We start from the raw sequence: 26925 nt of genomic DNA on the forward strand, positions 1-26925 counted from the left end.
ACGAGACGGCCCTAAAGTATTGTTACATTTCCAGACATAAACGCTCTTTTTGTGAAAGTAACGATCTAAATTTAGACTGACTGGGAATTGAGAAAATCTGATAAAGTATTTAGCTTTGTATTTCAACTTCTTGCTAAGTGTACAGTACCGATATACATTGTACGGGAAACCCTTACAGTGCACTAAAATGGACGAGGTAGACTAGGTGTCCGTAAAGTGCTGTTGCATTTACAGACATAAACGCGGCTTTTTTGAAAGGAACAATATAGAATTAGGAAAGTCAGTGAAGGTTAGACATCCAGGTGATATGATACGCAAGGTAACTGATCAAAGGTAGTTTATGCTGCTTGAAACGACCGTTTACAAAATCCATGTTGAGTATCTTTTACCCTGCGCAGATTTATAATGACTCTGGGATTTGGAAAATCTAGTTAACTACATGACACGTATAAGCTTTGTATATCGAGTGCTTGCTTAGTGTACAGTTAAGTTTCACATGTGAACTGAAAAGAGCATGACACCCCACTGTGTATCTTATTTATCTTAAGTTCCCAGTTTAATCTTGTTACCTATCTTCAAGCATCATATCCTGTGTGAACCGAGATTCTTACTTATCAGTCTGAGTTTAGATACTGAAAACTTGAGAAAGGAATTTACAGTATTGTGAACTCTGGAAATGGTGCATTCTGAATAACAATTCGGCAACGCTCATCTGAATACATACACTATTTATGGTACTGTTGAATATTTCTGAAAGCTGTACAAAAGGAGTTCGTATTTTGTAGGAAAGTAAGTCGTCTCTGACATACTATTACAAAAGCATAAACACTTTCTCATGTAGTAATTGTGGGAGAAAGTGAGTGCTAACATAACCAGTTTGTATAGGTACTTAACCAGGTTCTCAGGCATGATAGAATTTAAACGTACTCTGGAGGTGTTGGCCTTGTAAAGGATGCTTTGATCCTGTTGCCAACACCTCTCAGATTTCATTCTGTGAAGTTTTAATAAATAAAGAAATAAAAAAACTTTGCTCAGGTTTCAGCTCAGGACTAAGCACGAAGAACAACTCTCTCTGGTCAGACTTCTTAACTCAGAAAAGTTGGGGTTATGTTTAACAATAGTCAGCAAGTAAAAACTTTAACATGGTATAGGTGCTTCATCTTATGAGAACTCGACACTTTGTATATAATATAGTTTGAAAAAAGTAGAGCAAAAGGAGGAGGGGGATTATAGATGTATATGTGACATAGTTGTTTGTAATAGGATATTTATTGCTGGCTTGTTGGCTGTTGCTGTCCATTTCTGTCCATCCTGTGTGTAATAGAAAGTAGGTGTTTGTACACAATACATGTACATGTAGGCGTAGAACGTGCACGAGGGTTGTGATGGGTTGTTTGGAAATGACAATAGTCAAGCCATAGTATAAGAAATGTACATCCCTGTAATACAAAGAACTTTATAAAGTATTAGATAGTTCCATATCACTGCCACTTGTAAAACGATCACGTATATATGTTTATCTTTACCCAGTATCTTGAACTTATCAATGTATTTGATACTTCCACTGCTGCAATACACCTACATTGTACATGTAATATATCTTTTGTAGAAAGCACAATTGCTATAACCTAGTATAAGAACAACACTTATTGTATTGAGATAGCTTCGTGTCTGTGAGGTTCTTTAGACAGTGTTACAAAAATTTGAGTGGAATTGGTCACTACATCTCTCATTGACTTGAGTGTTCACATCCATGACAACAAGGCGTAGTCAATGTACATTGCTATTACCAACACAAAGAACTCTGGTATTACCAAAACAAAGAAACTGGTATTTCTTGTCTAAATCAACATAATGCTTTTATTCCATCCCTTGTGCCAGTTTGGGACTTTGATATTTATATGTGTGTCACTTCTATTTCATACATGTATGGTTGGCAAAAGGTATCTGTAAAGAAGTGGAGATATTTGAGGTGTGATGGCCCAGGACTTTTGTGTCCTACTTACATGTACATGTATTTCTGTTCATTTTTGAGAGTTGGAATAAATGTTTTGGACGTAATTCCATTTGCTTGTTTGCTTTTATTCCACACAGTGTTGATCCTTCACACACTCTCACACATTAACATACACACAGACATAACATACAATCACACAAAAATGCAAACGCGTACACAACTTTAGGACTCTTAAGTTTATAATGGGCTTTTTATTCAAATGAAAAATCACCAAATGCAACACCGGTACCACCAACTACATTGTACAACAGTACATCTAAACGGTACCATTAGGTATAAAAACGACTTTATGATATCAGAATCTATATCAATGGAATTGATTTAAAGCAGCAATCAATCTACGATTCAACATAGAGAAAGATACATGATAGTGGTAATATTGGTGAATAGTAACGTTCAAACTAATGATAAAGAACAGTTCAAACTACACAGTGGAATGTTTTAAAAACTCCTGTGCCTTTCCAAGCAAAACGCATATTCCAGATCACAACGGTAGCTAGGCATCACACATGTATGTACAGTATATGAAAGTCGCGTTATAAAACTCATGATAGAAAAAAAACGCCTTAAACAGATAGGATCCTATAGATACTGGCGTTTGACTTGTACCTACATGTAGGTTAGCAGCATTTCCAGTTGGCTGGAGAACCTTAACGGAGGAGAGCAAGGGGTAAGTACAGGGTTTGGGCACTAGGCCAGGAAGACAGGCATGTCGTGTTTAGAAGCGGAACGTGTAGGTGACTTTGGCGGACCCGGCGAAGGGGTTGGCCGTGCCGCTGATGCTGTGCCGACCGCCGCCCCACGTGTAGGTCGGCGGCAGCCAGGTGAAGCCGTCCCGGTACTGCCGGCGGACGCGCTCGTGCCCCTCGGCGGGGGCGGCGGCGGGCCCGACGCGCAGGACGGCGTACCCGGTGCAGAGGTCGGCGGCGTCTGTGCCGGCCAGGTTGCCCAGGTCCGACACGGCGTCCAGCACGGTCAGCTGCTCCTCCGGGCCGTCATCTTCAGCAGACTCCTCAGCCTGGAAGTTACAGATAAAGGTGAGCAGTCAGCATCAGTATTATAAAGAACACTATGTAGACACCATTATAGACAGAATATTGCTATAGCTCGTTATGCTGTCCATTGTACACGTATGACGTAATGTCTTTTGTTTAGCAGGGCTAGTCCTTTGTAATAGCCTCAGGCTAGTTGGGCAGCCCTGGCTGTGTGTCCAAAACAGCCAAACCAATAAATAAATAAAGAACATAATGCTTTTTTAGTACCCAATAGTGCGGCTCCCATTTTCAGCCAAGCGCACCCTGTCACCCATGCTTTTCTCGATAATTGTGTTGGGTTCTTTATCGTGTGGATATTTGACCCCCAAACATAGACGGGGGGACCACGGTGTCATCTCTTCCTCGGCTCAATACTCAGCCCTTATAAACTGACATATGTATGTACACATTTTCTACTCAGCCCTTTGAAAAAGAGTATAGAAGTTCTATACACAGAGCTACCAGTGGACTGTAGTGTCCTGTGTATCTCAAGGGCTATACATCAAAAGTTGCGGGACGGATTTTAACCAGGCTTTTTACTGCAAAGAAAAGTGACGTACCACCTCTCCCTTGGTAGTGGTCAGCATCTTGTCCAGGATGTCCGGAGTGAAGTCCCGCGGGTTGTCCAAGGCACGGACGAAACACACGCGGTCATCGTCATCCTTGTACACGGCCAGATTCTGAAACAACAAGGGAAAGCAACGTTAATCAATAAGCCTTTATAAGGAAATGGAACCATTCACAGTAGGATTCTATATTGCAAACTAATGCATTCCTGGTGGTAAGCTTGGAAATTGAACTTATTAGCTTTCCCGGGCCCTCTCCCCGTTATACTCCCGTCTTTAGGAGATACTAGTTTACAGTTATACCTCTTCCGTGTCTTCCAATTCCAGCTAAGGCACATGCATGATAAAACCAAAGAAAAGCAATTCTGTCTAACGTATGTATACATGTGCTGGCAGTGTGTCCATGCATTGTCTACTTCATCAAGCACAAAAATAGAGACTTTGGCTGACAGCCAAGTACAAGTACATGTAGTAACTGTAAACGGTAGCCTGTATTTACACAAGCTCTCAGCCGGAGGTTACTGACTGGGTGGGGGTCAGTAACCTCCGGCTGAGACCTTGTGTAAATACAGGCTACTGTAAACGGCCATGTGGAACGGACGATCTCAAACGAAAAGAGCCTAGCCTAATTTTTCTACGGACCGCCCATCTTTCGTCGGCCCCCAAGAAGGGCCGTTCAAGCCTCGGACAGCGGGGTTCTCTTTAATGTTTCTTCATACTTCAAATTCTTCTTCAACCTATATTTAACCTTGAAAGTATGCAAAACATACACTCATTCGGCCGAGGCCGAAAAATGAGGCTAAATGATCTGAAGAAAAGACAATCCTACCCGCTTGAAGTCCTTCCTGACGGTGACGGCCTGGTACTGTCCGTTCTGCGGCACGTGGAACGTCTCCACCTGGTTCTCCTGGTCCACCGTGATCTGTTCGCTCACACGCCGTCCGTCCACCTCGTACACACGCACGTACACGTGAACCTGCAAGGGAGCGGGAGGTTTAGTTTACTAGAATGGTTAATTGCCTGTTAGGTGTGCGTGTGAGCGTGTCAGTGCGTACAAGTCCACCGTGATCTGTTCGCTCACGCGCCGCCCGCCAACCTCGTACACACGCACGTACACCTGAACCTGCAAGGGAGCGGGAGGTTTACTTTTTTTACAAAGGCTTGTTTACTTTCCGTGTGTGTGTGTGTGTGTGTGTGTGTGTGTGTGTGTGTGTGTGTGTGTGTGTGTGTGTGTGTGTGTGTGTGTGTGTGTGTGTCCGTGTGTGCGTGTGTCCCCGTCCACCGTGATCTGTTCGCTCACACGCCGACTCGTACACACGCACGTACACCTACACCTGTACCTACACCTGCAAGGTAGCGGGACGTTTTGTTTATACTGTGACGGGAAGTCGCTTGTTTGTTTTGGTCTCTTTGTTTGTTTTGGCTTTTGTCCGAGAGCATTGAATTAGCTGTAGAGATTGTAAGGATTTAGCCTCCTTTGCAAGCACTCTAGCCGCGCCGACGTTTATTTTTTTGGGGAGCGATGATTCGCGATTTCTAACATGGGGCAGGTTCTAATGACGGGGAGAATGTTTCTGTGCAGAAACGCTCTCTCTGTATACGAACCTGGCCAATGTTAGAATCGCGAATCTGCGCTCCCCAAAAATGATCATCGGCGTCTGAAAGCACATTAGAAATGTTGACTACGAGAAAATAGTCCACCATCAAAAACAGCCTTTTTTTGGGGGGGGGGGGGGTATCAGTTTGCTGGTTGCAAAGTATGCAAGAATTTGAACAAACCAAGGAGGTTATATAACCTCCTTGAACAAACCAAGGAGGTTTTATATAGAAAACCTCCTTGAACAAATAAAGTGGCTCACTTGATTTCAGATACAGAAGGACTGAATTTATTCAAATAACAAAATCTACATTTAAGTTGAATACAATGAACAACATGTAGATCCTTTTCAAACTTGCAGGGTGCAGAGTAATTTAATGTTACTACATAGTAACGACTTCTTTAATAATGCAGAAAAAGTATAGTTTTTCACTTTTTTCACGTTTTGTTAACTGTTTGCCTCTCACCGACCAAGTTCAAAAAGCCAGGCTTGTAAAGCCTGCTAAGGATACTAAGAAAAACAGAAGCACCGCAGTGTTTCCGACCCACCTGACGCCCGCTGTCGGAGCCCTTGTAAGGTGCGTCGGACCCGCCGTGGTTCCACAGGTGTGCTGACGCCAGCAGCCCTCCCACGATTATACCGGTCACCATGACAACCGTCACCGCCGTGATCACCCACTTCGTCCTCAGCGAGGTCGTCTTGGACCCTCGTTCGTACGCCTGGAAGGGATGGACAAAACTCGCCGTTATCGGTAGAAGGAGGCAAACGTAACGTATAGCAAGAAGGTTTAAATCCGACATTGACTGTAATGAAATATAAACAGTTCTAGTTTGATATTCTTTAGTGTAAGAAACATTCTACTACTACCATTACTATTACTATACGTACTAATACTACTACTTCTACTTTTAATACAGCAGTGAATATTAAGCTATAGGGAATATAAGCACAACAAAAAAAGTCGGACGCTTCTCAATGACGAAAGACAAGAAAATACATGTATAAAAGCCCCGAAAACAAATAACAATTTCACCGGTACGCCTGAACGGGATAGACAAAACTCACCGTTACCGATAGAAGGAGGCAATCATAACGTAGCGTATAGCAAGAAGGTTTAAATCCGACATTGACTGTAATGAAAAATAAACAGTTCTACTCTGATATTCTTTAGTGAAAGAAAACATTCTGCAAGGAATAGACAAGATTTAAATCCGACATTGACTGTAATGAAAAATAAACAGTTTTACTTTGATATTCTTTAGTGAAAGAATACATTCTGCAAGGAATAGACAAGATTTAAATCCGACATTGACTGTAATGAAAAATAAACAGTTTTACTTTGATATTCTTTAGTGAAAGAATACATTCTGCAAGGAATAGACAAGATTTAAATCCGACATTGACTGTAATGAAATATAAACAGTTCTAGTTTGACATTCTTTAGTGAAAGAAAACATTCTGCAAGGAATAGACAAGATTCACGGTTACGGCGCACAGTCACAATATTTGTAGGTCGTCGTACGAATTTTTTGACGCCATAGAATTTGTCTGTGACAGAAACATCCGCTGTCTAGGATCCAAGATCCAAGAGTCCTTTCGGTAACAAGGCAACTAAATTTTGTACGATATATACACGGCCGCCCCAAGAATGAATGACCCCATTTTGCAGTCGTATGATCAGGAAGGCAAAGACACCGTAGCAAGGAAACTTAAATCCGACATTGACTGCAATAAAAAACAAACTAGTTTTAGTTTGATATTCTTTAGTGAAAGAAAACATTCTGCTACTACTATTACTACATGTAACGTTACTCCTGGCTACTACTGGATCCTACTACTGCTACTACTAGTAGTATGATCTACTATGACTACTACTACTACTACTTTTACTATTACAATGTTTTGCTATAGGGAATATAAGTACGACAAAAATGTCGAACGCTGACAATGACGACTGAAGGACAATACACGTATAAAAGCCCCCATAACAAACAACAAACTCACCGGTGGGTCTATCAGCGAAACTTCGCAGATCGCGTCCTTGGAAGCCATGGTTGGGTCTCCGATGTGTTCTATTGTACGCAGGATATGTGCACTGAGCGTCCCGCTCACTCACCGGCTTTTATAGGCCAGGTTCAGCCTCCGACAGGATGTGGCCGGTCGGGGGAAACCCGCTACCTTCTCAGAAGCCTCGTTCCCCTCGGCAAATCTCAGTATCTGCGATAGTTTGCAGATGGGCTCAAGATATGCTCGTGTGTGCAGAAACGTGATAGTTTTTGTGCTGTTATTTCCTCATAGTCTTTCTTGAACAACCCCTCTTCTGACTGAAGTTCTGTCCATTTCTCGTTGTTGCAAAGCAGCCTACTGGTAACTACTGCGCTCTCCAAGCAGAGGAGGGGCCCAGCTGGTTTTTTTACGTGTTTTAGGCGTTTTTGTCGGGCTTTCTACTTTGTCGTTTGTTTTCCTCTATAAACCTCTGCTTGGAGAGTAGGTAGCTACGAGCACTCAATCATCAGTCAATGGTAGCGATGCCACACAACATTGCGTGTCACCTTGCACGTAGCGCGCTGGTTCGGTTTTGCTGCAGTACGTGTTTCTCAGACAGTAGACTTCATGACTGGGGACCAAGTTTAGGCGATCTTTCCTTGGTCACCCACCATAACAACAAACCTACACAGACTTTTCATTGCTGCTCATAAGAATGATGAAACTTCTCTGCTATATCATATTATGCTTTGTCCGTGTTGTTGTGCTAACCGGGTCATTGACCTTTAGAAAACCAGGTTTAAACCCTTAATTCAGTATCAGTAGACAGCAGGAAGTCCCAAATTAATTCCTTAATCATTATAATTTTCGGCTCTGACCACAACATCGAAGATTAAGCTGAGTTAAGCTTCCAAGAAGGTGGTGGCTACGGACAGAAAGACCTTGCTGGTCACGTGACCGAGCTACGTGCAATTACGCGGTGCAGCGCAGAATACCGCCGGAAGAAGAGTGTTCTGAAAGTTTACGCCCCATAGACAGAAATGGCCAAACTCTGGCTGCAACAAATATGGCTCATTCATGTATTTCTTAGGAAAAACCTGACGCAATGTTATTTATTATTGCCCTGAACTGCCTGCTGAAAACGTTAAGTTTACCGTGACGAACTGTCTATTTTGACACGTAGTAACAGTGGCAGTAGCAGTATGTTCTCCGATATCTCCTGACACTGCAAAACGTTATTGTGGCTCCAGGATTTCTCATTTTATGACGAAGGGAAAAGTGCGTGTCTGAAAGTTATTGTCTGTGGGTTTCGTGCTTTTGAATACCAGTATTATAGTTTGTAGGGAGTGCTAACATTACCCGGAAGTGGGAACGTTGTCATTACGAACTGAGCCAATTCAGAAGCGTATTATGGAAAACCGCAGTTTCTGCGGCTGCCCCGCTGTGCGGAGTGCTATTGGCACCTTGGCGCTAGCAAATAACCGTGTGGTAGCTTTACTCTAGACCAAAGACACCAAATACCAATGCTTTGTATCCTTGAATTAATCATTACGAAGTGTGCTACAATCCCGTAGGTTCTCTGGTTGACTGGAGCTTCTCTAGCTGGCTGATTTGGGAACAGTGGATGCTTGAAGATTAGTAAAGCGGTCTCCTGTATTCACATGCGTTCATTAGAGAGCTAAACAATGGTCTTCCTTCACAGTTCGGTGACGGAATTTCGCTTCAATAGTGAAGCCAATCAGCTCTCTCCTTTCCTGTGACGTCCTTTCCTGTGACGTAGATATCACGGGCCATCTGTCTCAGAGTGGTCACTTTAGCGTGGGAAGCGGTGTTGGCCACACACGCGGATCGTCCTAGCCCCATGGCAGGAATCAACTACTCTCCAAGCAGAGGAGTGGGTCCGGCAGGTTTTTGACGTGTTTTTAGGCGTTTTTGTCGGGCTTTCTACTTTGTCATGGTTTCTTTCTATCTTTACGTCAACCATGGTATTTGTGTTGCCAAAGTTCGAGCTAAGACTGGCTCAGGGTCGGCCTCAGTGAGCCCTGTTGGGGAAAGACTTTCATTGTCTGAACTCATCTTATAGGGAGACTGAACACCACAATTAGCGGTCGTGTGTTTGAAACAAAGCGGTAGGTTTAGCTCAAGAATGGATTTAGTGAGCCCTGTTGAGGAAACTCAACTTATAGGGAGACTGAATACCACAATTAGCGGTCGTGTGTTTGAAACATAACGGTAGGTTTAGCTCAAGAATGGATTTAGTGAGCCCTGTTGAGGAAACTCAACTTATAGGGAGACTGAATACCACAATTATAACGGTAGGTCTAGCTCAAGAATGGATTTAGTGAGCCCTGTTGAGGAAACTCAACTTATAGGGAGACTGAATACCACAATTAGCGGTCGTGTGTTTGAAACATAACGGTAGGTTTAGCTCAAGAATGGATTTAGTGAGCCCTGTTGAGGAAACTCAACTTATAGGGAGACTGAATACCACAATTATAACGGTAGGTCTAGCTCAAGAATGGATTTAGTGAGCCCTGTTGAGGAAACTCAACTTATAGGGAGACTGAATACCACAATTGGCGGTCGTGTGTTTGAAACATAACGGTAGGTTTAGCTCAAGAAAGGATTTAGTGAGCCCTGTTGAGGAAACTCAACTTATAGGGAGACTGAATACCACAATTATAACGGTAGGTCTAGCTCAAGAATGGATTTAGTGAGCCCTGTTGAGGAAACTCAACTTATAGGGAGACTGAATACCACAATTAGCGGTCGTGTGTTTGAAACATAACGGTAGGTTTAGCTCAAGAATGGATTTAGTGAGCCCTGTTGAGGAAACTCAACTTATAGGGAGACTGAATACCACAATTAGCGGTCGTGTGTTTGAAACATAACGGTAGGTTTAGCTCAAGAATGGATTTAGTGAGCCCTGTTGAGGAAACTCAACTTATAGGGAGACTGAATACCACAATTAGCGGTCGTGTGTTTGAAACATAACGGTAGGTTTAGCTCAAGAATGGATTTAGTGAGCCCTGTTGAGGAAACTCAACTTATAGGGAGACTGAATACCACAATTATAACGGTAGGTCTAGCTCAAGAATGGATTTAGTGAGCCCTGTTGAGGAAACTCAACTTATAGGGAGACTGAATACCACAATTAGCGGTCGTGTGTTTGAAACATAACGGTAGGTTTAGCTCAAGAATGGATTTAGTGAGCCCTGTTGAGGAAACTCAACTTATAGGGAGACTGAATACCACAATTAGCGGTCGTGTGTTTGAAACATAACGGTAGGTTTAGCTCAAGAATGGATTTGGTGAGCCCTGTTGAGGAAACTCAACTTATAGGGAGACTGAATACCACAATTAGCGGTCGTGTGTTTGAAACATAACGGTAGGTTTAGCTCAAGAATGGATTTAGTGAGCCCTGTTGAGGAAACTCAACTTATAGGGAGACTGAATACCACAATCAGCGGACGTGTGTTTGAAACATAACGGTAGGTTTAGCTCAAGAATGGATTTAGTGAGCCCTGTTGAGGAAACTCAACTTATAGGGAGACTGAATACCACAATTATAACGGTAGGTCTAGCTCAAGAATGGATTTAGTGAGCCCTGTTGAGGAAACTCAACTTATAGGGAGACTGAATACCACAATTAGCGGTCGTGTGTTTGAAACATAACGGTAGGTTTAGCTCAAGAATGGATTTAGTGAGCCCTGTTGAGGAAACTCAACTTATAGGGAGACTGAATACCACAATTATAACGGTAGGTCTAGCTCAAGAATGGATTTAGTGAGCCCTGTTGAGGAAACTCAACTTATAGGGAGACTGAATACCACAATAAGCGGTCGTGTGTTTCAATCATAACGGTAGGTTTAGCTCAAGAATGGATTTGGTGAGCCCTGTTGAGGAAACTCAACTTATAGGGAGACTGAATACCACAATTAGCGGTCGTGTGTTTCAATCATAACGGTAGGTCTAGCTCAAGAATGGATTTAGTGAGCCCTGTTGAGGAAACTCAACTTATAGGGAGACTGAATACCACAATTAGCGGTCGTGTGTTTGAAACATAACGGTAGGTTTAGCTCAAGAATGGATTTAGTGAGCCCTGTTGAGGAAACTCAACTTATAGGGAGACTGAATACCACAATTATAACGGTAGGTCTAGCTCAAGAATGGATTTAGTGAGCCCTGTTGAGGAAACTCAACTTATAGGGAGACTGAATACCACAATAAGCGGACGTGTGTTTCAATCATAACGGTAGGTTTAGCTCAAGAATGGATTTGGTGAGCCCTGTTGAGGAAACTCAACTTATAGGGAGACTGAATACCACAATTAGCGGTCGTGTGTTTCAATCATAACGGTAGGTTTAGCTCAAGAATGGATTTGGTGAGCCCTGTTGGGGAACTCAACTTATAGGGAGACTGAATACCACAATTAGCGGACGTGTGTTTCAAACATAACGGTATGTCTAGCTCAGTTGGGGAAAGACTTAAATAGTCTAAATTCGACTTATACATGTTATAGGGAGATTTGTTGAACATAATGGGAGATGTAGCTCAGGGCTGGCAGTGTGTGCTGTGGGGATTAGCATAGTAATTAACACCTAGCCGAGAGTCAATAAACTCCGCCTGTTTACGACCAGACCGCTCATTTGCATTATACGCTTCTGAATTGACCCAGTTCGTAATGTGTGCTGTGTCATATGTTAGGCCATTGATCCCGGAAGAGACCATAAACGTACGGGGGTGAACTGTTTCAGTCAAACTACTTTAATTTATGAATAAGGAAAACGGATATACTCACCTACTTCAATCATGTAAACAGCCATTTTATTGATTACGTCGGTGAAATATGTACTGATTACATCCTAATTAGTAAATAAATCAGTTGACTTATTTCCATCAGCCTTGTATGATAGGACTCTCAAACACAGGACTTAATATGAAACTGAGAGAGAGGTGAATATCGATAGATATTAAGTATGCAAATGGTTACTTAATTTGCATAATTAATGACAAAATACTACATTTCGTATAATGTTATCGAGGCTAACGATGGGGATTTAACCCTTACAGCATTAAGCATAGACATAAAGCATGCATAGGAGGGCCACATTTTGATTTATGAGAAAATGGTACGATAACTTTTTTACCTTCGCCGAGAAGGTTATGCAGAGGGTAGCGTTTGTATGTGTGTGTGTGTGGGTGGGTGGGTGGGTGGGTGGGTGGGTGGGTGGGTGTGTAAAGAAGCAGAATAACTGGAGAAGGCCTAGATGGATTGTCTTGATATTTGGTAGGTGGGTGGGTCTTGATGAGACAAGAAAATGATCAGATTTTGGGTCCCCTAGCGGCTTGTTACGGTACTGAAGCGGAACTTCCTGTTTTGATATCTCGTGTTCTGGACATGCTATGGTCCTAATTTTTGAGTGGTAGATAGCTTTTTGGACAGAGAGTAATTGGTATAGGTTTTGGCCCCCTAGCGGCTTTTTTGGAACTGCAGTAGCAGGTTTTGCTTCAGACTTTGAAATGGAATAACTCAAGTAGGGCTTGATGGATTGTCATGATGTTTGGTAAGTAGATAGCTTGAGTGATGATGTACATGATTAGATACTTATTATGCAAATCACTATCTAATTTGCATAATTAATAAGGAAAATTTATACGTCCGCCAAATTCCATGATAGGGCTCTCAAACATGTGACATATGTAACAGAGGAACAGAGAAATATTAATAGATATCAACTATGCAAATGAAGACCTCATTTGCATAATTAATGAGAAAATACTATAAATCAAGACGGGCTTGATGGATGGTCATGATTTTTGGTATGTATATAACTTACGTGATGCTTTGTATGATTAGACGTCAATTATGCAAATCAGGTTCTAATTTGCATAATTAATTAGGATATTCTAAAAACTCGCTGTAATCTATGACATTATTATTGAAATATGACATTTGAAAGCGAGAAAGAGAGGAATGTTGATAGATAGAAAATATGCAAATGAAGGCCTAATTTGCATAATTTATGAGATACAACTTTTATGCAATACTGGTAAATGACGGCAATTTCATCCTTGTGGCATTTGGAAGTTATGTGAATGTCAACATCGTTGAATCAAATTATGCTAATAAGGACCTCATTTGCATAATTGATGATAAACGTTAGCATTACCTTTTTTGTTAAATTCATACTTTGGACAACTTCTGTTATTTGGGTGAGGACGATCAACTGGTATGATTTATAATTGATGAGAAACACTCCTAATATGTCAGTAACAAAAGGTTAAAATCATTTGGCGAAGGTATGAGGTCGTGGAACTCTAGTTTTTTAAATGATGAGACTTTCATACTTTTAATTTGAACAGCTTGTAACAATATGTATTCATTAATATGTAACGTCACAAGATCCAAACTCTATCCACGACACACTGCAACCAACATAGTCAACAAACCGAGTCACCTTAAGCCCCGGTCACACTAAACTCACGTCGTACCTACGATGCACGTACGATGCATTTCCCGTACAACGCAGGTAAATCGCCGGTAAATCGCAGGTAAATCGTAGGTAAAATCAGCTATCGCAGAGCGTCGGGCAATGTTCAAAATTTCATCAAACGTCGTACGATTTTTATAGCCTCATATTTAGGCTTTATTGCGGCCTTTTTATCTAATGGTGAGGTGACGAATTCATAAATTTCGACCATGTTCTGATGGTTTCAGTTACCCTGATGTATTGCCGATGCTGATGCAAATTGTAACCATCATAAGACAATAGCAACCAGAAAACAGTGCGCCCGTAGAATAGCCTGCTTCCAAGTTTAGATTTTCTACGTGTCAGGTCCAGAACCAGGCGTATATAATTGCTTTATGTCTGTATACACCTGGGTTTATAATTAGATCATACCTCAGTCCTATCCTGTCTCTATTTTCAGTTTCAGTTTTTGTTTGACGTTTTATGCCTATTATGTGCTTTCTTTTTGATGGACAATACAACTGGCCTGTCATATTCTTTCTCTGGGCCATCCGCAAACTGTTCTCTTGGCAAACTAAAAGTAGAGACAGGATGGGACTGAGGTCTGATATAATTATGAACCCACGTGTGTATAGCCATGAAACAATCGTATGCATCACCTGCGCGCGATACTTGATCTGACACGTGGAAAATCATAGCCTTGAAAGCAGGCTCTTCAGCGGGCGCGCTGTACACCGGTTGCCACTGTGCTCTGGTGGCTGCACTTTTCAACAACATCGGCAATATCAGGGAAGACTGAAACCATAAGAAAACGATCGAAATGTATACATTTTTCACCTCATTGGTATAAAAAGAAGACCGTAGTGAAGTCTGTATTGGGGGCAATAAAAATCGTACGGCGACGGAGGGAAAATTTTGAACATGTTCAAAATCATCTTTAGCTGTATTTTTCGACGTAGGACGCTCGGCGATGGCTACTTTTACGTGCGATTTACCTGCGATTTACCTGCGATTTACCTGCGATTGACCTAGGTACACTAAAAAAACCCATCGTACGATGTACCTACGTTATATGTGACCACCACTTTGTATGTGTTAACTACTACACCCGGTTTTTCCCAAACGTACGACGTACGGCGCTGTCATGACGGAAGAAACCCCATCGCAGGTACGACGTGAGTTTAGTGTGACCATAGCTTAACATGTAGTACACTGAAGTAGCCGTTTGGCTGCCATTTCTCTGTTGATTACGAGGTTTATCTATTTCATTTTTATTTAGTTTTCTTTACCAAGTCACTGCTTTTCTGAGATGCAATGGCCATCCTTAACTTGAGGTGAAGCATGATGCGTTTTCAAGTAGACAGCGGTACATGTAGTGCAAACAATATAAGATAATATACAAGACAACACAAATTTGTGCATCAAATATTAAAATCGTTGTCCATGCTCGTAGTCGTTATCTATGCCGTGTCGCGAGGTTTAGGCTATATGGAGCTTGTCTGTACATCACGTCACAGCACTTCCGGTCGCGGACCCGTAGGTTGTGTCAAAAATTGGACTTTTGAAAACCCGTACAAATTCTACTTCTCAATTATGGTGATTCATTCAAAACTGTTTCAACATGTTACAATATCTGTATAGTTTCTGTAGTCATGTGTGATTTAGCTAATTAATCATGTTTCATTATACTATACTAGTGATACTTGTCAGGTGAACAGGAGATGTAAGATGTCGAGTACAGCGTGCTCGTCCACCGTGTCGTGTCCGACTTGATGACGGCACAGGGGGCAGGAACTCCCGTGCTCCACGAACTGCAGCATGCAGTCCTCGTGGAACTGGTGTTTGGCCGGACAGGGAAACGGGATGACCATTTCACCTGCGCAGTAAAACGGGGGGATACAAGTTTAGTCACGTTTGGGACCGCATCCTTTCGACTGCAGCGCCACCTAGCGGAGAAAAGTAGCACCACAGTCAGTATTGCTTGAGTAACTATTTTTGGCAGTCAGTATTGCCATGAGGAAGTCATTAGAAGGGCGGCCGTTGGCAGGTATAAATTGTCATGGGTTGTGTACAAAGACTCCAGTTATTTATCTTTACCGGGCTGATGAAGCTTAGCCTGGGTGCCATCCTAGTTAGATTTCCGCGAAGTAACTAGGATAGCACCCTTGCAGGCTAGTTATAGATTCAGGAACGTAAGAAGTTTCATCACTGTTTGCCCTTTTCTTCCAAACAATGGTGAATCCGTGATTAAACTTTGAATGATCAATCTATATTATCAACTATAACACTCACTTATTCAAACACACAGCTATATACAGCATTAGTAATGTGAAATAGTCAGGATAAACCCTTACCTTTCTTCATGACGTCTTGGCAGATGACGCAGTTCTCTTCGCTGTCCGTCTTGAGCTTGAAGGCGCTGTCCTTCATCTCTTCCACAACCTCCTCTGAAGCGGGGCGCTCATCCGCTGTGTGGAAAACAAGAAGGGATAGCACCATTACTTTTCGTATTATTTACTAACATTCTGCATACCGGATGAAAACTTGATGAGGTCCAAGGAGCATCTTTGCATCGATATCCAAGGTCATGAATATATATATGCTTAGATCAGATCCGAACTCTTCTCAGATTGTCCGTGGCAACCATAAAGACGGGATGCTTGGGAGAAAAGTGTCAGCGTGGATACCAGAGGCAGAGCTCTTCTGACGTCACAATAAGACAGAAATGTGAAAACCCATCAAGGTCAATGAGCTCGCTGTGCGCCATCTTGGCGCCCTCTCTGCGCTCATTTTTGGATCGCCATTCTCTGCGGCGCTCTCACGGCGACTGTTTTGAACCGAGGTGACGGCGCGCATGGCGCTCTTTGTGCGCTCCCAGGGCGACGATGGCGCGCTCTCGCCGCTCGCTCCGCGCTCTTGCCAATTTGAGGTCGCAGAGAGAGCGCGATGAGAGCGCCGTCCTAGTGGAACGGGGCCGTAACTACAACAGTCGGCACACCAGCACCCACCTCTCTCGGCCAGCCTGGCCAGAAACTCGTTGATGCGTCTGATGGTCTCTTCCTGCTGTCGGCGTCGCCTGGCTTCCTGATCGGCCTGAAAAACAATATAAACACATAAATGTCACAACTTTCGCAGCTTTATCTCTACTGCCTGATACGTAAAAAAAGGTTTGCGAAATTCAAACTCTATGACATTAACAACCGGAAGTAGGTAATTCGACATAGGGAAACGAAGATAAGAGGTAGAGGATATGGAACCGAAGCAGGAATTTCAATTAAACAGCTATAACTTTCTTTAAAAACATGTAATTACCTCGTCCTTCTTTCTGTTTTCTTCTTCCTCCTAAAATGGGAAACCAACAAGAGTTACGGACAAACATCTGATGTAAAGCGCAAAAGCACATCATGAAAGTAACGAGTTTATCGCTGTAACAACGGGTGCTGATCGGCCATCACTGAACAATGATCTTAACGGTGCACGCACCAGTTCTTCCGCGACAGTGGTCCATGGTAGTCCGCGACAAAAAAGGGACGAAAGGGTTTCGAGGGTCTGGGTTTGAGTTCACATTTCTCAAAATGTGCTTCGAACTGACATTAGATACTAACATGGCCGAAAAGCGTATGAATTGGTGTGTTTTGGGTGGAAATTGCGTTTCGATCCGAGCCTTACTTCCGGATATCCATACGCGTTGAAGGTAAACTGCCTCTTTGACCCAGATTGACCTTTGTTGCGTTCTTTTGGCCGTGTTGCATTACCTCGCGCGTCGGGTTATTGTGAAAATCACAGTGGTAGGATTTTGTTTATAATGGGCTTGATTATACCTTGGAGTTTTCTCTTTCTGACACTAACAGTCATTTTCGTGTCAAAAAATTTTGTGATGTATTTAGTTCCACGGGAAAATGCCAAATTTTGCGCCTCATTTTTGACGGAAAAATACTTTTTCCCTCTTATATTTACTAAAATTACAAAGGTTGAAGAAACCGAAACTCGGGTTTTCTTGTAGCTAGAGGGATAGCCTTCATTCCCATTCACAGTTGTTTTGGCTCAGAAGTATTTCCTGGAAGAGACGGTCGCTAGACTTAGGGGTGTGCAAACTCGAATTGAGACCCAAAATAAACTAGGGGGTGCCCCCTTAAGTTAATCCGGCTATATCTATTTCGAAAAATCAGTGTACTGTAGCCTTTACCTTTTGCCGTCTTAGTCGCTCCTCTTCTTCCTAGAATGAAGTATTCAGATTAATTCATCAAAAACGACTTTTTCACATACAATGTATATACATGTAGTGATATATTGATTTCCTATAACTGTCTGAATGTATTTCGTTAACAGTTGAAAGAAAAAAACAAAGCTCAATACGCAGAAGGGTGACAGGAATTACATGTACTGTATACTGACTTCAACGTTAACATGAAAGATAACATAATCTATCCACAGTCAACGTAATGGCATATTGGTGTTGAAAATAGAAGAATATTTCCAGCAATCCATAACAGCACAGACCTGTTGTCTCCTTTCCTGTCTCTCCTCCTCCAGTTGTCTGAACCGGGCGCTCCGGCTGCTGAGGACGTTCCTCATGTGACCGGCCTGGTCTGGACTCATCTTTAGGGTCCTCAACTGACCGGAGCTGAGAACAACGTCGCACGAATCCTTCCAAGACTGGGACCTGATTTCGTCAATTTTTGACACAGAAATCACGTCCACAACGTCATTTCTGACGTAGATCGCGTGTTTGTTCGTAACGAAAAGCCTGAAATGTTCTTCGTTGACGATTTTAGAGACTTCGTTTGAAATGAAAATTTCTCGCTGAAGCTTAAGAGCAGCAACGTCATAAACAGACAAAGAGGTGTTCCCTTCCAGGTCCTCTGGCAAGACAGCGCGTTTCAGCGGTTCAAGAATTCGTTTCTGAAATTCAGTTGACCCAAATGAAGCCAAAATACGAGAAGACGCCGCCCATGTTTTAGCAAGTTTGAAAATGTAGTACACGATCTTCATCACAAAATAGACATAGAGAAGGGCGAAAAGGCTTGGGAAAGATGTAATGGTGAAGTAAGGGTCGGATGTATCCAAAACAAGGGACATCAGTTCGGGTTTTCTGTATACATCGATGACATCAAAATCAGTCAGAAAGCCCACAAGGACTTCCGACTTAGTAGCTCTATTGAAAGACGTTGGATCTGAGTCGTATGCCTTTGAGATGATAGAAACTAGTTCCGATTTTTCCATGGCAATGCCAGGGATAACGCTTTTCTCCTGACCAATCTTCCGTATGATGGCCATAAGTTTTTTCACTGACATGACGTTGAAATTGATAGGAAGTCGCTTCGAGTAACTGTCGTGCTTCAGCGACTTTGGCTTCTTGACTAACAGGGTGTTGATGTTTGAGTTGTGTGCTGCGCGCTTCTTGAACTGCACGAGCCCGGCTCTGCATGGGCGGCCCTCGCATCGGATGTCTTTGGTGGTTATCTCAGCAGGACGGCCATGATGTACCTGGATAATGGATATCAATTACACCAAAACACTTGTTTTCCTTAATGTTAACTTCGACTAAGCCTACTTTACACACAACTATACTTAATCCTCATAGCATGAACGCAAATACTTAGATACAAACAAATTGCATGCGATTGGAATTAAAGCCTCAGTAATGTCAAATTCATTTAACCGTATCTCTCCTGAAGTAGCCATTTGGCACCGAATTTGTATTTGATTTGTTATTGATAACAGGGTTAGACAGACCGGAGACGGTCAACTTGATCTTTAATGATTGTCCGGAATGAATTGGCTTCTAGGCCATACCTGAACGAACTGTTTCCCCGGGTTTCCACAGATTATATCAACAATATTTACAGGTTTGTAGTGCCAGGCCTAGGGAAATTCCTAACCTATTTTCGAAAAGCACGATGAACAGACCTTACCTGAACGTACTGTTTCCACATGTTCTCCGGTCGTGTGTCCACAATCTCCTGCTCGGTGAGAACGAACGGTCCGTACATGACGTTGTACAGGTAGCGGTGACCTTGTATGAACCACAGGATCACCATGATGCATACAGCAGCCAACATTGTGTACTGAAGAAATAGTGGATTCTTTTAGTTTACAAGTGCTATTTTTTTTTTCATTTGCTAGACGGAAATAGATAGTCTCGGAACAAAAAATGCAGAAAAAGACAGAAAGTCATTCGTTTATTCACTGCTGTTCTGTACTAACGAAAATTGTCTGAGCGAAAACTGAGCTAAAGATTTAGTTATTGTCACCATCTATAACAAATTAGATTTTATTGTTGCTATTGTCTTTAGTGTGTGGGAGGGCAACGTTGTAAAGGTGTGTGTACACGTGTTTTGTCCTCCATGGCACATTGTAATGAATTCACATAAAACAAAGTCAATAGACTTTTGATTCAAAAATTACTCCTAGTGTATCACAGATGAAGCAAACAGTGTGTCGTGAATAATGTACTAGCAAACCTTGATGTGGTTCCAGCATTTCTTCACCGTCTGGTTTCTACTCCATCGGATCGGTTCGGCAAAGATCGTGTCCCAGCCGCTCTGAGCCGCCATTGTCACCCTACACCGCAGCAATGTTTGGACTGTAAACTAAAAAAGAGGAACTACTTTGTCTTTGGGCCGTGCGAAAATACCTTATCAGTACTAGACCGTACAAAGGGCCTAAGGTATTCAATATCGTTCTATTACAAAAGGTGAGAACAAAGATCATTCGTAAGAGCCATCATCGTACTCCGATCAGTGACATTGCGCAACATTAAAACTCACATTCACCTTCGTGAATGCTCGGTCGAATGGGTGACGACATACATGGGCATGCAACCGTTACATGTAAACATATTGAATGACAGTCACAAAGCCGGGTCTATGTACCCGACTACAATGACGGTGAATGGTGAAAGGTTGGTTCTGTGGCCAATGTTGCAGGTCGCAGTAGGAGGTTATAGTCAACAGTGTTTTTGCTCGACACTTTCTGACTGTCAGACCTTTGAACATTTGACAATACAAACTCGGTCACCGAAAAGCGGAGTATCATAAAACAACAACAGCAGCGACAACTAAGATCAGCTCATTTTTAAGAATCGTGGGTTAAACTGTGCGGCTGCGGTCATGGCGACGTGAACAAACACCACGATTCATGTTTTTGTCGAAATGGTTGTCTAAATTCATGGTCACAACTAAAGAATGCGGGGGGGGGGGCTGTCATGCAGAGGCCACAAGCATTGCCTGCGCACTTATGTTTTTACAAACACTTTCAAACTTACTGAAAGAGAAACTAAGTTGTGCCCCTCTCTAGCTGGTCACGATGACCAGAACATGTTATATTTATCATTAGCTATTCAAACATTATGTCTACTTCATTCATTTCCATCGTCTTTCTCGATTTGGGCCATTCCAGTCAAGGGAACTCAGTACCTGGTCGTCTCTTATAAATCAGCCCAAACGGTCAACACCCCCCCCCCCCCATTCACTACCAATACCTGTACAACAACCACAGTATATCCGTAACCTCTCCTACCATCATGGGTTTTGCGCGTTAAATCAGTTCACTGCAGCGCACCAGTACAGTAATATGGCACTTTTCCTACCTTATCTGTCCCGTGTTAAGCTTATCTTTCGTCTGTCGTAGCTGAAATGTGGAGTTGTTAAGGTACCCGCGCACCTTTATATACCCGGTAGTTAATTTCACTTCCTCTTTTTGATAATGACCTCATCGTTACGGTATGTCTCTGTTAAAAAACCGTGCAAGCCAAACGCGTGGGACATGGCCGTACCTGTTATTTACACGTACACGTCAGACAGTCTGGAATGTGGTAAGGTGAGCTCTACTGGTGCAAGCAGGTGCGCATAGCTAGAAACTCTATCATATTTATTACTGGTTAGCCGGATATACTCTATGGGCCAAAAGTTTTACTTGTATTTCCTTGCTATGAAAACTGGCATTTCGTCTAACGTATGATGGCAAGCTTCTCCTGTTTTTATACTGACTGACTTCAATCACCGTCGACAAAATATGGGGCTCACGTGAAGACATGTTTCCTATTTTGAATATGTAATAATATTTTTTTTTAAATTCTACACACGAAAGTAGAGAGTGATAAATCCAGAGAAAACACTTCAGAGCAAATGTCTATTAAAGCCAAAGCTGATAAGTACATGTAAACCCACACACATTTGAGTGTCATTAGTACTGTCATATGTTACCTACACCGCGGTAAGTTAGTAATGTGTAACAAACTATACCAACAGCACGCACAATCACTTCTTGAATTGATACAGGTTCAATTACTTGATCTCAAATATTCGTAAACAAAATTATCACTTAAATTGTATCATCCCTTAAAATTTAAACAGGCGCAGACTCAAAACTAGAGTTCCACGACCTCATACCTTCGCCAAATGATTTTAACCTTTATGACTGATGTATTAGGAGTGTTTCTCATCAATTATAAATCATACCAGTTGATTGTCTTAAAATATAACATGTCCAAAGTATGAGCTTAACAAATTAAGAGCTCAACAAAGAAGGCTATGCTAATATTTTTCATTAATTATGCAAATGAGGCCCTTATCAGCATAATTTGATTCAACGATGTTTACATTCACATAACGTCCCGATGCCAAAAAAAAAGTATTGAATTTATGAAATTGCCGTCATTTGCCAGTGTGGAATTAAAGAAGTTACTCATTAAGTATGCAAATTAGCCCACATTAGCATATTTTCTATCTATAAACATTTCTCTCTTCCTCAGTTACAATTTGAATAGTCATATCATGGAACAAGGCGGATTTTTAAAGTTGCCTCATTAATTATGCAAATTAGAATCTGATTTGCATAATTATTGTCCAATCATACTAAGTATCACACAAGCTATCTACATACCCAAAATAATGACCATCCATCAAGCCCATCTTGTTATAGTATTTCCTCATCAATTATGCAAATGAGGTCTTCATTTGCATAGTTCATATCAATTAATATTTCTCTCTTCCTCAGTTACATATGTCACATGTTTCAGAGTCCTATCATGGAATTTGGCGGATGTATAAACTTTCCTCATTAATTATGCAAATTAGATACTGATTTGCATAAGAGGTGTCTAATCATGTACATCATCACTCAAGCTATCTACCTACCAAAAATCATTACCATCCATCAAGCCCTTCTTGAGTTATTCCCTTTCAAAGTCAGATGCAAAACCTGCTCCTGCAGTTCCAAAAAAGCCGCTAGGGGGCCCAAACCCACACCACTTACTCTCTGTTCAAAGATCTATCTACCACTCAAAAATAAGTTCCATAGCATGTCCAGAACACGAGATATCAAACCAGGAAGTTCCACTGCAGTACCGTAAGAAGCCGTTAGGGGCCCCAAAATCTAATTGTTTTTAGGTCTCATCAAAACCTACCAACATACCAAATACCAAGACAATCCATCAAGGCGTTCTTGAGTTATTCTGTGCCACTACAAACAGACAAACAAACAAACAAACGCTACCCTCTGCATAACCTTCTCGGCGAAGGTAAAAAGGTGAGTATATAAATGTGCATGCTTTTTATTTTACAAAAGTACAAATTTTAAGTGACTTAAGATCTCAGTGACCCAGAGAATTAGTGAACATAACTTATAACCGTAACAGTAACCATGACTCCAACCCCACGCACACGCACAACCCTGGAGCAAAGGTCTGCTGGAGCGAACATTTGGCGCCACTCCGGCTTTACGTCACCATCCGAAATGACGAATGCAATCCCTTTAGCATGTAGTCTGTAATCCGAGCTGGAGTCGCACCCTAGGATTGAACTCGGGCCACGGAATTTGATCCAGATGGCGAAGCAGTGGGGTTGCGTTACCGCTTGCGCCAAGGGGACATGTACAATGTTAGCCTTTTAGCCCATTCACGTACTTATTTTCCTAACAGGCAAGTACAACGTACACCATCTGCTTGGAGATGACCTTCTCATACAATTAGCGGGACTTGTTGGAACGTAAAAAAGGGAAAAGACGGGATCGTGTTGAGTGTAATTTTGAAACCGACGAAGCTTAGGTCATCCGGAAAACTTCCTGTTTTTGCTGTAAGCAAGTGTAAGTATACGTTAGAAAGCGAACAGAAAGGAGGACAATTTTTTGGTTTGACAAGACTGGAAGGGAAGACCTCCGAACGGAGCAGCAGCTTAATAATATCATTCCCAGACCCTCAAGTGACACAGCATACAGTAAATGCTGGTGTTTAGGTTAGAATGCATTTATGATCATAGTACAACATACACCATCTGCTTGGAGATGACCTTCTTATACAATTAGCGGGACTTGTTGAACCGTAAAAAAGTGGAAAGACGGGGTCATGTTGAGTGTAGTTTTTATACCGACGTAGCTCTTCCGGAAAACTTCCTGTTTTTGCTGTAAGCAAGTGTAAGTATACGTTAGAAAGCGAACAGAAAGGAGGACAGTATTTTGGTTATTACTGACGACAATATGCCTATTGGTATCATCGTATGGCTGGGGACCTTGGGGACGTTTATCATTTCTGTGTCAGGACTGCCGAGTGCCTCGGGAAGTAGCGGCTACAATTCTTCTGCGCAGAAGTTGAACCTGTCCATACCAGAGAACACCCCTGTCGGCACTGTTGTGGCCAACATCACCTTGGCTCTGTTCAACAAAAGCAGCGGGTTAAGCTTTAGTATCGTCGACGGAGACCCGTACGGAAGGTTTTCTCTCAGTCCCGAGGGATCACAGGGCGTCCTGTGTGTCGCTAATCCACTCGACTTCCGGGTTCGTCCAAGGTATGATCTCGTCGTCTTGTTGAAGTGTGCCGATATAAATGATAAACCATGCCAGCTTTCCAGCGAAACCTATTCCGTCAAAATAGCTATCAGTGATGTAGAAGGTTACCCACCGCTATACAATACAACGTGTGAGACCCCAGAAAGAGAAGTGAGGCCTCAACGACTGTTCAACGTTTCAAAGATAATTTCTAGATACGAAACAGGCTGGATTCACACGTCTGATGGACAGAGTCCAACTGCTAAGATGGAAAGGGAACTTGTTATACGATCAGATAACGACGTCTGTGGTGTCACGGCGGTCGCTGGTCTGAATAGTTTGGCTGATATAGGCTGGGCAAACATTGGTTCTGCCTCGGGAGCAACGGCATCAAACTGTTCTTCCAGCCAAACAGGCATGACTGTTCAGGCACAGCTGGTAAGTCGAACAAGTCCTGATGGTGTGTTCCAAGATCTTAGGAAAAGTCGCCTCATTAAGCCTAAGTGGGTTAATGACGCAAGTTTTGGGTACTTCTGGGTTTATCAAATCGACGCTTACCAAACATCGTCGCCAGCTACGTTCAAATGTGAATCAACCGCTATTCATTTCCAAATCTCAGAAGACACAACGATCTATTCCATGCAGTTTACAATAGACAAACTCGGATGTGCAAGAGGAAAGTTTGGTCCATGGTGCGACCAGGACTGCGTGTGTAAGAATGGCGCCCGTTGCCATGGTTTCAACGGTGCCTGTCTGTGTCCTCCGGGGTGGATAGGAGTGGCCTGTGACATCCCAACTCAAGCGGTAGTCATAGTAACTGTTCCTAGGCAACACATTTACATCGGCAGTAACATAACACTGTCGTGCACTGCAGTTCACCTCAACGTGTCGTCCATTGTGCTGAAGTACAGGCCATTTAACTCGAACGCCTCCAAGGTCTTATCAAACCAAACAACAGTCATAGGGTTTACGAGGAACGCTTTCCGGGATGACTATAACGGGGTCTACACGTGTGTCGCTGAAACTGCCGGGACGAGGGTCGTCGTGGAGAAAGAGCTGGTTTTAAACGTCACGAGTTGTCCTCCCAACCTGTACGGGACGTTTTGTAACCACACGTGTGACTGTGAGAACGGAGGCCGGTGTGACCGGTGGAGCGGCTGCGTGTGCCTCCCAGGGTGGAAGGGGAAACATTGCGATCGTCCATGTTCCCATGGTCACTACGGTCTGAACTGTAGTTCCAAGTGTTCGTGTCAGAACGGGGGTGTCTGTGATCACATCAACGGGACGTGCTTCTGCCCAGAGCCGTGGACTGGACAGGACTGCAGCCGACTTCGGGCTAAACTAGGAAGCCGAAATCTACAGTTGCTAGCTATTCTTGTGATTCCTGCTCTCGTTGTGATCGTGGCATCAGCGAGGATTGTTCTAGGGAATAAAAAATTGTGGAACGATCCCCTAAGGCATCAGGAAGAAGGTATTCTACTGCAAGAACTGGTCGCAGAAGACGTGGTAGAAGAGGAGGAGTCAGTAAACCGTCGGTTGCCATGGGAACGGTGTGAAGAACACCTAACGGTGGTGAAGCTGATTGGACAGGGGACCTTTGGTCACGTGGTGTTAGCGAAGCTGCGCACACCTGGGAAAGAACCGGTCTTGGTCGCCGCGAAGTCGGTCTCTCTGGCTCATGAGAGCGGCGATGGGAGTGAGCGGTGTTACCGGGACTTTTATCGGGAAGTCGATATTCTAATCTCGCTTCACGATCAGTCCGAACACAGAGAGGGAGATGACCAACGTGTCCATCCAAACATCGTCCAGCTACACGGCATCATCACTCAGTCCCGGCCCAGACGGATCCTGCTGGAGTACGCTCCGCGAGGAGACCTTCTTCACTTCTTACGAGGGTCCCGCCAGAAACCCGACACTCGTCTGTCCGACCTGCTGCGGTTCGCTGTGCACGTTTCCCGCGCACTTCAAGAGCTGGAAACTCTCAAGATCGTCCATCGTGACGTGGCCGCGCGGAACGTCCTCGTCACAGAGGACGGCGTGGCCAAACTGGCCGACTTCGGTCTCGCTAGGGACGTTTACGCCAACACGGTCTACGTACACACAACGCACCTCGGCCAGGACGACCTGTTGCCGCTGAAGTGGATGGCGCTGGAGTCTCTCCAGGACGGCGTGTTCACCAGCCACAGTGACGTGTGGTCGTTCGGCGTGCTGCTGTGGGAGATCACCACGTTCGGAGAGGAGCCGCGCTACCCCCGGGTGTACCGTCCGGATTGCGGACAGCTGGTGCGGCTCCTGAAGCGTGGTACCAGACTGGAGAAGCCGGAAGAATGTCCCGTCTCCCTGTACAGGCTGATGTGTCAGTGTTGGGCCGGAGACCCGGAGGACAGGCCAGACGCTGTTCAGCTGGAACCGGGTTTGGAAGAAGACATGAATTTTCGATGATGGAACGGAAGTTGACTTATATCTTGCGCGTCCTGACCAATATGA

General features: G+C 43.2%; 3 protein-coding genes across 4 annotated transcripts; 1 reads left to right on the top strand and 2 right to left on the bottom strand.

Annotated features, from left to right (window-relative positions):
* Positions 1-2188: 2188 nt before the first annotated feature.
* On the bottom strand, positions 2189-7347 carry LOC136434492 (uncharacterized). The gene is made up of 5 exons (XM_066427312.1): positions 7220-7347; positions 5764-5934; positions 4447-4593; positions 3612-3731; positions 2189-3035 (listed from the first exon to the last, which is right to left on the bottom strand). Exons 1-5 carry the CDS (start codon positions 7265-7267, stop codon positions 2736-2738), a joined length of 786 nt encoding a protein of 261 aa, XP_066283409.1. The 5' UTR covers positions 7268-7347; the 3' UTR covers positions 2189-2735.
* A 7528-nt stretch (positions 7348-14875) lies between these two features.
* LOC136434493 (uncharacterized) lies at positions 14876-21418 on the bottom strand. 2 transcript variants are annotated; one of them, XM_066427314.1, is made up of 9 exons: positions 21266-21418; positions 20139-20267; positions 19590-19742; positions 18175-19161; positions 17861-17890; positions 16987-17016; positions 16683-16767; positions 16029-16142; positions 14876-15550 (listed from the first exon to the last, which is right to left on the bottom strand). In XM_066427314.1, exons 2-9 carry the CDS (start codon positions 20229-20231, stop codon positions 15381-15383), a joined length of 1662 nt encoding a protein of 553 aa, XP_066283411.1. In that variant the 5' UTR covers positions 20232-20267; positions 21266-21418; the 3' UTR covers positions 14876-15380. The 2 variants fall into 2 exon arrangements, with proteins under 2 accessions (XP_066283411.1, XP_066283410.1); XM_066427313.1 differs by lacking the exon at positions 21266-21418 and adding an exon at positions 20550-20862.
* A 2557-nt stretch (positions 21419-23975) lies between these two features.
* On the top strand, positions 23976-26881 carry LOC136434495 (uncharacterized). The gene has a single exon (XM_066427315.1). The coding sequence runs from the start codon at positions 24151-24153 to the stop codon at positions 26878-26880; it is 2730 nt and encodes a 909-aa protein (XP_066283412.1). The 5' UTR covers positions 23976-24150; the 3' UTR covers position 26881.
* The last annotated feature ends 44 nt before the right edge of the window (positions 26882-26925 follow it).

Source organism: Branchiostoma lanceolatum, chromosome 5 (assembly GCF_035083965.1).
Source record: "Branchiostoma lanceolatum isolate klBraLanc5 chromosome 5, klBraLanc5.hap2, whole genome shotgun sequence".
Classification (NCBI taxonomy): Eukaryota; Metazoa; Chordata; class Leptocardii; order Amphioxiformes; family Branchiostomatidae; genus Branchiostoma; species Branchiostoma lanceolatum.

Coding starts and splice junctions, on each gene's coding strand:
- LOC136434492 (XM_066427312.1), bottom strand. CDS start 7,267: ATGGCTTCCAAGGACGCGATCTGCGAAGTTTCGCTGATAGACCCACCG. Junction 5,935..7,219: donor TTTCGCTGATAGACCCACCG/GTGAGTTTGTTG, acceptor CATCCCTTCCAG/GCGTACGAACGAGGGTCCAA. Junction 3,732..4,446: donor TCAGGAAGGACTTCAAGCGG/GTAGGATTGTCT, acceptor TTGTTGTTTCAG/AATCTGGCCGTGTACAAGGA.
- LOC136434493 (XM_066427313.1), bottom strand. CDS start 20,672: ATGTTCAAAGGTCTGACAGTCAGAAAGTGTCGAGCAAAAACACTGTTG. Junction 17,891..18,174: donor GACAGGAAAGGAGACAACAG/GTCTGTGCTGTT, acceptor ACTTCATTCTAG/GAAGAAGAGGAGCGACTAAG. Junction 16,768..16,986: donor AAAACAGAAAGAAGGACGAG/GTAATTACATGT, acceptor ATTGTTTTTCAG/GCCGATCAGGAAGCCAGGCG.
- LOC136434495 (XM_066427315.1), top strand. CDS start 24,151: ATGCCTATTGGTATCATCGTATGGCTGGGGACCTTGGGGACGTTTATC.